Source organism: Oncorhynchus clarkii, chromosome 23, assembly GCF_045791955.1.
Source record: "Oncorhynchus clarkii lewisi isolate Uvic-CL-2024 chromosome 23, UVic_Ocla_1.0, whole genome shotgun sequence".
NCBI lineage: Eukaryota > Metazoa > Chordata > Actinopteri > Salmoniformes > Salmonidae > Oncorhynchus > Oncorhynchus clarkii.
The window spans coordinates 2,725,880-2,738,373 of NC_092169.1; the positions used below are offsets into that span (position 1 = coordinate 2,725,880).

At 40.3% G+C, this 12,494-nt stretch overlaps 1 protein-coding gene across 1 annotated transcript; it reads right to left on the reverse strand.

Annotated features, from left to right (window-relative positions):
- Positions 1 to 748: 748 nt before the first annotated feature.
- LOC139381968 (putative eggshell protein) lies at positions 749 to 7,150 on the reverse strand. Its single transcript, XM_071125851.1, has 2 exons — positions 7,124 to 7,150; positions 749 to 1,213 (listed from the first exon to the last, which is right to left on the reverse strand). Exons 1-2 carry the CDS (start codon positions 7,148 to 7,150, stop codon positions 749 to 751), a joined length of 492 nt encoding a protein of 163 aa, XP_070981952.1.
- Positions 7,151 to 12,494: the final 5,344 nt, after the last annotated feature.

Below are 12,494 nucleotides of genomic sequence, written 5' to 3' on the forward strand. Positions count from 1 at the left end.
GATAAACCCTTACCAAAAGTTTGAAACCCCTTTGCTTGGGTGAGAGCTGTCATTTGTGTCTCTTGTCAGCGTCATGTTTTCCTGAACAACTCCCCTGACCTGGCAAGCCTCCTGCCCTCAAAAGCACTATCCCTTTCCCTATTATGTGTAAGGATGGGAAGGGGGGGGCATTGCTCCAATCAGTGAGCTGCTCACCGGGCCTATCCGAACACAGGGGCTTGTTTTGCTAAAGCTGTGGAAAGAAGAAGAACCCTCTTAAATCAATGCTTTATTTACTGCACTGCACATGCAAGGTTGTTATGCGTGAAACCACAGGAGGCAGAGGCTGGCACACCCCCAGCTAGCTCATGCAAGCATACCTCTCACTATGGAGGAAAAAAGTAGGCTACAAGGGGAAAATACATTTAGCATGGGTATATATGGTGTATTAATGTATATCAATTTCTATCCAATTGTTTTTATGTATATTTAAATATGACGTTGTTTATATGATATTATAAGTATACAACTATATGCCTCACTACTTACAGTACATGAAAAATTATTGAATGGTACTGTACAAATTAATTTCTGCATCTCCAAATCCCTAACCATTTTCATAGCTATAGTGGTAGGAGATTGGGGCTTAGATTCAATCTGTAGCACTATAGCGCGATTGTGATTGAAATTTAAAGGCAATGTTCCTGCGTTCACGGAGACAGCATTTACGGTGAACTACTGCATATATCGGCTCAATCGGAAATTACCTTTACATTTCAATTGTGCTATAACACAGATCTTCCGCGCTACGCATTGAATCTAGCCCTAGGTCATCAAACTGCCCTAGGTCATCAAACTGCCCTAGGTCATCAAACTGCCCTAGGTCATCAAACTGCTCTAGGTCATCAAACTGCCCTAGGTCATCAAACTGCCCTAGGTCATCAAACTGCTCTAGGTCATCAAACTGCCCTAGGTCATCAAACTGCCCTAGGTCATCAAACTGCCCTAGGTCATCAAACTGCTCTAGGTCATCAAACTGCCCTAGGTCATCAAACTGCCCTAGGTCATCAAACTGCCCTAGGTCATCAAACTGCTCTAGGTCATCAAACTGCCCTAGGTCATCAAACTGCCCTAGGTCATCAAACTGCTCTAGGTCATCAAACTGCCCTAGGTCATCAAACTGCCCTAGGTCATCAAACTGCCCTAGGTCATCAAACTGCTCTAGGTCATCAAACTGCAATGGGTTGAGTCCATTGTTGACAGATTTTGAGTTGTTTCAGGTTTGACATGGGAGAGTGTGTCTGCTGTCCAGGTGTCATTCGATCTGAAGAGGAATGTAGAAATAACACAGATGTATTGTTCCTGTTTGAGTGAGTGTTTGTAATGGCAAGAAGATAAATGATTTCCTTTACCTGGAGGAGGCATTTAAACAGTTTTGAAGTAGTTGTGAGGCTTTCAGCACACTCCTTTGCCTTGATACGTAAAGGCCACATGCATTTCAGATTGCAAAGGTGAATTGTCATTTAGATTGAATTTTTATTGCCGGCCGGTGGCACTTCTCTGAAATGAACAAAGTCTGGAGGTACTTTCCATCCACTAAGACAGTGTAATGTAGTGTTATTTTATGAGACATTGGAATGGAATGCAAAATGACTGTTTTGTCTTGTATCTCAAACACCTGTTTGGGTACTTCAGCATCCAACCTGCATCAGTGACCTAGATTAAATGTAAACCTAAATAGTGATATTAAATGAACTACATTGTATGTTGTATTGTAATTTCAATAAATGTCCTTAATATATTTACAGTAATAGTGGAATGCAGTGGAGTGCTGCTGAGGGGAGGACGGCTCATACTAATGGCTGGAACGGAGCAAATGGAATGGCATCAATCATATGTATTTGATACCATTCCACTAATTCTACTCCAGCTATTAACACAAGCCCATCCTCCTCAAATAAGGTACCACAAACCTCTTGTGGTGGAATGATGTGTTTCACAATGTTTTTTTCACAACAAAATGTAATGGGCCCACAATAATGGTGCAGCCTTCTTATTGGTCAACAAAAGACAGGCCGTCTCTTGTTGTCAAATTGACTGGGTTTGAGCGATATCTACATGTTTGGGGAACTTGTCCTTTGCTGGCCCCACTCAATTTGACAACAAGAGACAGTCTGTCTTTTGTTGACCAATAACAAGGCTGCACCATTAGAATACAATGTTGTGCGGTCCCAATATACATTTTTTGGGAGGAAAAATATTGTGAAACACCATCATTCCACCATTACTGTAGCTACATTGAGAACATTTTCAGAAATTACAATGCAAAAAATAATACATATAGCTCCTTTAAGAGTCATATGAGGCATAAACAACTGGTCACTGGTTAAAAGGCTCTTGTTGTGACTGTAAACAAAGGCTCTAACTCTAGATAATGGTTTACTCTGTGCCTTGCTCGGGGAGATGCAATGACCAGTCTCAGTTGCTTAATTATCGTCCTAATTTGTATTAGTGCTAGCTATCCTCTCAGGGATAATTATGTATCTAGTGTGTGGGAGCGCTTAATGAGGTTCAACTTAAGTCTTTACATGGAATAAAGGTTCTGCAGCCTCACTATGGGAAACAAACAGTGCAAGGCTTCCACTGCATTTTTTTACTTGTTTTTTGTCTTATATTGTCGATGTTTATGGTGCTCCTTAAGTGGTGCGAGGCTTCTCCACAAGTCCCTTTTGAACATGGCACACAGGAGCACTATCTATCTGAAGGCCACACGTTAAGGGCTGACGGCTACAGGGCTGTGCTGAGCCTCTTAAACATGACACTTCTTTAGCTAGTGGCATTTCAGTGCTGTCAGGGCTCGCTCTCTATTGCATCTCCACCTCTCTGGGTGCACTGACCCTATATGTGATAAAAATCAAAGAATGCTCTTATCAGATCCATGTCGTCCACCGTTATCCACTGTGTTATTGCTCCCCCCTCCTCCAGTGACATTTCCAAGGAACACCGACTACTAACGTGCTACAAAATTCCAAGTGCACTGAAACTAATCCTGTTTGGTAGGTGTTGATCGCACCGATAAGAGCTCTTCCCTGGGTCTTGATATCAACTGGATTTTCCATGCCTTATCATAAAAAGGCAATCTCTCTCTCTCTCTCTCTTTCTTTCTCTATCCTTGTGTCTGTAAATGATACCAAACCTGTAACATACTACTCATTCCTTTTCCCTTGTGATTGAACATAGTAGGCTACATGGCTAACAATGCTTAATTTACAAAGTAAACCCCACCCACCTGGGTGCTTGGTTTCTCGGCACCTAGGTTGTTTTTACTGGGGGTTAGGAAGGGAAACCATCTCATCTGTGACTGGAGGGATTTATTAGTGAGAGAAAGATAATTGCTACCCATAGGCCATTGAGGGCTGATTTACAACTGCTAATACTTGGGGTTCCTTGAGCCATTCTTCAGCGTACTTATCTCCAACCATGCCTGCGGCGCTGAAGAGAGAGGGGTCACGGTGAACGATGAGGGATGGGCTCGGCAAACCCTCCACTCAAAGCAATTTGGCTGAGACTAATGTGTGAGGAAGCAGCTAGCCTCCACACATCAACAGTGTAGGTCAGCTTGGAGCTGACAGGCATCTGTTGTTCTAAGCCAGCCCTGCACACAACCTGTCTAGCTCTATGCATTTCTGTTTCGGAAGGAGAAACTCCATCTTCTCCGCATCAGTTTCCCTTACAGAGGAGAACACTTCTAGAATAGGCTGAGACCAAGGTTATAATGCTCTAAACAGGATATGATTTCTTGAATAAACGTGTGGTCATATGTACAATGCAGTGGAGGCTGCTGATGGGACGATGGCTTATTATAATGGCTGGAATGGAGTCAATGGAATGGTATCAAACATGTTGTTTCCGTGTGGTTGATACCATTCCATTGACTCCATTCCAGCCATTACTAATAGCCGTCTTCCCCTCACCAGCCTCCACTGGTACAATGAACTTGGCCTGCTTCTTGACCTGCAAAACTGACTTGAAACATTACATTTTTTACATTACATTTTCTTAGTCACAGACTAAAGCCCTGCTTATACCTGCTTCTAACATGCATCCTTTTTCCTGATCTTGTCCACATTCTAATTGTGCCCACATTTTTAAACAGGTGTAGATTACTAAAATGCACATTGTGATCTGATTGTTATCAAACAGGCATTGTGTCTGAATATCTTACAAGTGTAGACGGATTTGGACAGTGAAACTATATAAATCCTCATAATCCCGCCCTCTAAAATCATTGACAGGTGATGTCATTGACTTATATCATCAATACGTCTCTTACATATTATTGTTAAAGAATATCTGTCAAGTAATTTGCATACAGGTAGGGTACAGGATATCTGGTCAAAATGCATGGATGGATAATTGACACATTTTAATACCATGTGTAGATGCAACAGCTACAATGTGGGCACAGTCAAAATGTGGGTAAGATCAGGACAAAGAATGCATGTTAGCCCCAGGTATAAACACAGCTTAAGAGTAGATCATAAAAGTAGAGACAGCAGGTGTGAATGTGTGCATATGTGCTTGTGAGTGCCTGTGTTTGTGTAAATGTTGGGTTTTGTCCTCATCCAGGTCAGGACCATGTTGGTAATGTTGATTATAGTACCTCCACACAGGTACGTAAGAATGTTTTAGAGGGGAGTATGGTTGGAGGCGAAACAGGAAATGAAGAGTCTTGGGCCTGTCTGTCCACGATGATCCTCTAGCTGACCAGGAGGCAGGAGGGCTTCAGTGATCGCACTCATCTGGGAGGTCACGGGTTCAAAACCCAGGTGTTGTGCATTGCAGCAGGCCACTTCCAGTCTAAACAGTGTAAATTATTTTGTGGAATGCGAACGCTAACCCAGGATCAAAGAGGCCTGGCCTAATAAGAGGCCGTTTCTTCTACTGTATCTGTGAGCAGGGGCGTCTTGCAAAGATTATTTTAGAGGAGGCACGAAGTATGTGAGCATGGAGGGGGGAGAATTTAGCATTTTGAATTTTTCAAACACCAAAAGCAGCTTTTTCATGCAATCTAGAGCCATTATCATTATGCCTAATTTGATGTAAATAAAAATATGTATATTTTGCTGCATAGGTTATCAGTCATTCGGACTAGTGTCAGCTATCAAAATCATCCTCCCTATTTTTCTCGCTCAAAGGCTTAAGCCAGACAGAATATTAATACATGTCCTACTGCTACTATAGGCCTATAGGTCCTATTACTGCAACATTCAAATTAACAAAAATGTATCTGAAAGGCATCCACACACATCAACAACCGTCGTGTTATATATAGCTTGATAACACAAGATCGATTTTGGTCTCTACTACGATATATAAGTGTCAAGTGTTTTCAAAATGCAGCCGTACAGTAGGCTACACCTATACCATAGCCTACTGTAGCCTATCAAAGCTAGTTGCACACATAGGCCTATAATATCAGATGTAAAGTGAAGATGAAAGTGAGAATAGTAAGGTAGAAACCCACTCAAAAACACAGCCCGTGATTTTTCTTGATCTACAGTATATATTATCGAAAAAGAGGACATCGTAAGGTTTCTAGTGAACCTAAGGTTACGAATCAACTGTCAACATTGAGTTCAATTGTGTTCTAGCAGTTAGGGCCCCTGCATATAGGCCGACTCTGTTCGTGTGGTTTTGACTCTGGCCCTTGCCCTTATGGTCAAGATAACTTGATTTAGTTACACAATTCAAACATGGACAGTCCAGGGATATTTTTACCCCCGATCTTGATAACAAATTACCAGACATTTTTTTTTAAAGATTGCTGTATTTAAAGTGGAACTGACAGTGTTTGAACTACTTTGCAGATATGAAACAACCAGATCAATAATAAATATCCGTTTTTTTTAAATCCCAGTTTATGCAAAACCAACTTTATAAGAAGTATCTATTTTACTCAAAATACCATGAAGTACAGTGGCTTGCGAAGGTATTCATTTTTCCTATTTTGTTGCTTTAAAACCTGGAAATAAAATAGATTTTTTGGGGGGGGTTGTATAATTTGATTTACACAACACGCCTACCACTTTGAAGATGCAAAATACTTTTTATTGTGAAACAAACAAGAAATAAGACAAAAAAACTGAACTTGAGCGTGCACGACTATTCACCCCTCCACACACACACCTTGTAGAGCCACCTTTTGCAGAAATTACAGCTGCAAGTCTCATGGGGTATGTCTCTATAATCTTGGCACATCTAGCCACTGGGATTCTTGCCCATTCTTCAAGGCAAAACTGCTTCAGCTCCTTCAAGTTGGATGGGTTCCGCTTGTGTATAATTGGATTGAGGTCTGGGCTTTGACTAGGCCATTCCAAGACATTTAAATGTTTCCCCTTAAACCACTCGAGTGTTGCTTTAGCAGTATTCTCAGGGTCATGGTCCTGCTGGAAGGTGAACCTCCGTCCCAGTTTCAAATCTCTGGAAGACTGAAACAGGTTTCCCTCAAGAATTTCCCTCTATTTATCTCCATCCATCATTCCTTCAATTCCGACCAGTTTCCAAGTCCCTACAAATGAAAACATCCACACAGGATGATGCTGCCACCACCGTGCTTCACTGTGAGGATGGTGTTCTCAGGGTGATGAGAGGTGTTGGGTTTGCGCCAGACATAGTGTTTTCCTTGATGGCAAAAAAGCTAAATTTTAGTCTCACCTGACAAGAGTACCTTCTTCCATATTTTTGGGGAGTCTCCCACATGCCTTTTGGAAAACACCAAACATGTTGGCTTATTTTTTTCTTTAATCAATCACTTTTTTCTGGCCACTCTTCCTTAAATCTCAGCTCTGTGGAGTGTACGTCTTAAAGTGGCCCTATGGACAGAAACTCCAATCCCAGCTGTGGAGCTTCGCAGCTCCATCAGGGTTATCTTTGGTCTCTTTGTTTCCTCTCTGATTAATGCCCTCCTTGCCTGGTCTGTGAGTTTTGGTGAGCGGCCCTCTCTTGGCAGGTTTGTTGTGGTGCCTTATTCTTTCCATTTTTTAAATAATGGATTAATTGTGCTCTGTGAGATGTTCAAAGTTTCAGATATTTTTTTATAACACAACCCTGATCTGTACTTCTCCACAACTTTGTCCCTGACCAGTTTAAAGAGCTCCTTGGTCTTCATGGTGCCGCTTGCTTGGTTGTGCCCCTTGCTTAGTGGTGTTACTCTGGGGTCTTTCAGAAAAGGTGCATAAATACTGAGATCATGTGACCGATCGTGTGACACTTAGATTGCACTTAGGTGGACTTTATTTAACTAATTATGTGACTTCTGAAGGTAATTGGTTGCATCAGATCTTATTTAGTGGCTTCATAGCAAAGTGGGTGAATACACACGCACCACCTTTCCATTTTACATTTTTTGAAACAAGTTCATTTTTAAAATTTCACTTCACCAATTTGGACAATTTTGTGTATGTCCATGACATGAAATCCAAATAAAAATCCATTTAAATTACAGGTTGTAATGCAAAAAATTAGATAAAACGCTAAGGGGGATTAATACTTTTGCAAGGCACTGTAGTGGCATTGTTGACATTCTACAGTGCCTTGCGAAAGTTTTCGGCCCCCTTGAACTTTGCGACCTTTTGCCACATTTCAGGCTTCAAACATAAAGATATAAAACTTTATTTTTTTGTGAAGAATCAACAACAAGTGGGACACAATCATGAAGTGGAACGACATTTATTGGATATTTCAAACTTTTTTAACAAATCAAAAACTGAAAAATTGGGCGTGCAAAATTATTCAGCCCCTTTACTTTCAGTGCAGCAAACTCTCTCCAGAAGTTCAGTGAGGATCTCTGAATGATCCAATGTTGACCTAAATGACTAATGATGATAAATACAATCCACCTGTGTGTAATTAAGTCTCCGTATAAATGCACCTGCACTGTGATAGTCTCAGAGGTCCGTTAAAAGCGCAGAGAGCATCATGAAGAACAAGGAACACACCAGGCAGGTCCGAGATACTGTTGTGAAGAAGTTTAAAGCCGGATTTGGATACAAAAAGATTTCCCAAGCTTTAAACATCCCAAGGAGCACTGTGCAAGCGATAATATTGAAATGGAAGGAGTATCAGACCACTGCAAATCTACCAAGACCTGGCCGTCCCTCTAAACTTTGAGCTCATACAAGGAGAAGACTGATCAGAGATGCAGCCAAGAGGCCCATGATCACTCTGGATGAACTGCAGAGATCTACAGCTGAGGTGGGAGACTCTGTCCATAGGACAACAATCAGTCGTATATTGCACAAATCTGGCCTTTATGGAAGAGTGGCAAGAAGAAAGCCATTTCTTAAAGATATCCATAAAAAGTGTTGTTTAAAGTTTGCCACAAGCCACCTGGGAGACACACCAAACATGTGGAAGAAGGTGCTCTGGTCAGATGAAACCAAAATGGAACTTTTTGGCAACAATGCAAAACGTTATGTTTGGCGTAAAAGCAACACAGCTGAACACACCATCCCCACTGTCAAACATGGTGGTGGCAGCATCATTGTTTGGGCCTGCTTTTCTTCAGCAGGGACAGGGAAGATGGTTAAAATTGATGGGAAGATGGATGGAGCCAAATACAGGACCATTCTGGAAGAAAACCTGATGGAGTCTGCAAAAGACCTGAGACTGGGACGGAGATTTGTCTTCCAACAAGACAATAATCCAAAACATAAAGCAAAATCTACAATGGAATGGTTCAAAAATAAACATATCCAGGTGTTAGAATGGCCAAGTCAAAGTCCAGACCTGAATCCAATCGAGAATCTGTGGAAAGAACTGAAAACTGCTGTTCACAAATGCTCTCCATCCAACCTCACTGAGCTCGAGCTGTTTTGCAAGGAGGAATGGGAAAAAATTCAGTCTCTCGATGTGCAAAACTGATAGAGACATACCCCAAGCGACTTACAGCTGTAATCGCAGCAAAAGGTGGCGCTACAAAGTATTAACTTAAGGGGGCTGAATCATTTTGCACGCCCAATTTTTCAGTTTTTGATTTGTTAAAAAAGTTTGAAATATCCAATAAATGTCGTTCCACTTCATGATTGTGTCCCACTTGTTGTTGATTCTTCACAAAAAATACAGTTTTATATCTTTATGTTTGAAGCCTGAAATGTGGCAAAAGGTCGCAAAGTTCAAGGGGGCCGAATACTTTCGCAAGGCACTGTATATATGTATGACCATATCTATGTGCTCGCTTGTCAAACAATAATAGAAAAATGTTGCATTAAAGGTGTCGTATTCTTCATGGTGGTGTACAGTTGAAGTCGGAAGTTTACATACTTGGAGTCATAAAAACTTATTTTTCAACCACTCCACAAATTTCTTGTTCACAAACTATAGTTTTGGCAAGTCGGTTAGGACATCTACTCTGTGCATGACACAAGTAATTTTTCCAACAATTGTTTACTGTTGGGAAATAATGATTAATATGACTGAACAAATCATTTTAAATGGAACTGTAACTAAGTAAACTTATACTCTGTTTTATTATATCTGATTAACTATGACAGATTATTTCACTTATAATTCACTGTATCACAATTCCAGTGGGTCTGAAGTTCACATACACTTTAAACATCTTGGAAAATTCCAGAAATAATGTCATGAGTCAATTTGAGGTGTACCTGTGGATGTATTTCAAGGACCTACCTTCAAACTCTATGCCTCTTTGCTTGACATCATGGGAAAATTAAAAGAAATCAGCCAAGACCTCACCTCTTGGTCATCAATCGACAAGATAATTGAAAAAAACATGCTTATTTTATTTTATAATATACATCATTTAAAACGGCCAAGTTCTATTCACAACGGTATTCAGTTGGTAAGAGACAGACATTCAGTAAATACTAGGAATAGATTGTCCACCATCTATGCGTTATCCAGACAGAAAAAAGAAATGGACAAAAGAACATTTCGATTTAGAGCAATAAAGAAATGGAATAAATTAACTGAGCAAACTAGAAACCTTTCAATATATAAGTTTAAACATTATTTTAAAACAATTTAAATGTTGTGGGACTATAGTAGATGAAGAATCAATATTTTTTTATATTGAGTATTTATTGGGTCATTATGCTAGTATTATGTATGTTTGTAATAGTGTGTTATATGTGAAAGTGTGTTTGTATTATAAATTGTATTTTAATGTTAAGGACTCTTGGAAGATTAGTCCAAATTGGGACTAAAAGAGATCCTAATAAAATAAAATAAAATCAAATCAAACCTCAGAAAAGAAATGGTAGACCTCCACAAGTCTGGTTCATCCTTGGGGGCAATTTCCAAATGTCTGAAGGTACCACATTCATCTGTACAAACAATAGTAAACAAGTATAAACACCATGGGACCACGCAGCCGTCATACTGCTCAGGAAGGAGACGTGTTCTGTGTTCTGTCTCCTAGTGATGAACGTACCTTGGTGCGAAAAGTGCAAATCAATCCCAGAACAACAGCAAAGGACCTTGTGAAGATGTTGGAGAAAACAGGTACAAAAGTATCTATATCCACAGCAAAACGAGTCCTATATCGAAATAACCTGAAAGGCCGCTCAGCAAGGAAGAAGCCACTGCTCCAAAACTGCCATAAAAAATCAGACTACGGTTTGCAACTGCACATGGGGACAAAGATCGTACTTTTTGGAAAAATGTCCTCTGGACTGATGAAACAAAAATAGAACTGTTTGGCCGTAATGACCATCGTTATGATTGGAGGAAAAAGGGGGAGGCTTGCAAGCCGAAGAACTCCATCCCAACCGTTAAGCATCGGGGTGGGAGCATCATGTTGTGGGGGTGCTTTGCTGCAGGAGAGACTGGTGCACTTTACAAAATAGATGGCATCATTAGGAAGAAAAATGATGTGGCTATGTTGAAGCAACATCTCAAGACATCAGTCAGGAAGTTAAAGCTTGGTCACAAATGGGTCTTCCAAATGGACAATGACCCAAGCATACTTCCAAAGTTGTGGCAAAATGGGTTAAGGACAACAAAGACAACAAAGGTATTGGAGTGGCCATCACAAAGCTCAATCCCATAGACAATTTGTGGATAGAACTGAAAAAGTGTGTATGAGCAAGGAGGCCTACAAGCCTGATTCAGTTACACCAGCTCTGTCAGGAGGAATGGGACAAAATTCACCCAACTTATTTTGGGAAGCTTGTGGAAGGCTACCCAAAACGTTTGACCCAAGTTAAACAATTTAAAGGCAATGCTACCAAATAATAATTGAGTGTATGTAAACTTCTGACCCACTGGGAATGTGATGAAGCTGAAATAAATCATTCTCTCTGCTATAATTCTGACATTTCACATGCTCAAAATAAAGTGGTGATCCTAACAGATTTAAAGCTTGGATTAAATGTCAGGAATTGTGAAAAACTGAGTTCAAATGTAATTAGCTAAGGTGTATGTAAACTTCCGACTTCAACTGTATATGACCAGATTTTAACATTTTAAAATGTAATGTTGCTAAATTACTGTCAGTTCCACTTCAATGGATAACATAAATAGGAAAGAAATAAAATAATAACAGTAGGCTACACCAACATTAGTTTCCATTCACACAAAGTGTTGGGTAAACTGCCACAGTAGGTTTGAAACACTTCATTTTTATTGTACAGAATGCTTGTCAAAGAGATAAAAATCGCCCTTAGTCTGTTCAAAAAGGACTGTTGGGTGATAATAACAAGCAGAGGGTAAACATATCTTGAAAGACTTTGGTTGCAAGCAGGACTAAGGTAACACCGACATCATATTTTAGGGAGCAGTAATGAGGTGACCAATAATGATTGCAATTGAGATCAGCTGTGCAGGTGAATTTAGTACATATTGATTTTTTTATTTTATTTTTTTATTTTACCTTTATTTAACTAGGCAAGTCAGTTAAGAACAAATTCTTATTTACAATATTGATGGTTTAACAAAGACATCAGCCGGTGATAATCTAGTGCCATCTATGTTTGCAATAGGCCCATTGTTATTTGATTATATTCCAATGTATTCTGTAGGCTACCCATTGGCCTATCTATTGTCACGTAATGAAAGGTGTGAAAACTGCTAATAGGCTACTGTTTGTGTATCCCTGGCTGAGTTGATGAGCTGTTTTGAGCCATCAGTTGATTGACAGATGTAGGCCCACGGTAGAACAATAAACTCTCCTCCAGTGTGGACGCTCGTCCACCACAGGAGGTTGGTGGCACCTTAATTGGGGAGGACGGGCTCGTGGTAATGGCTGGAGCGGTATTGTTGGAATAGCATTAAATACAACAAACACAAGGTTTTATGCCATTCCATTTGCTCCATTCCAGCCATTATTATGAGCCATCCTCCACTCAACAGCCTCCACTGTCGCCCACGTTTTATAGCTAGGCTATGTATAATTTGTCAATGTAGTTATAGTCTTTAGTGTGGATGGCCTTTGCATTAGGTGAGATTTCCATTGCTAAGCTGTTATTCGCCGACTACAGTACCATAGGTCT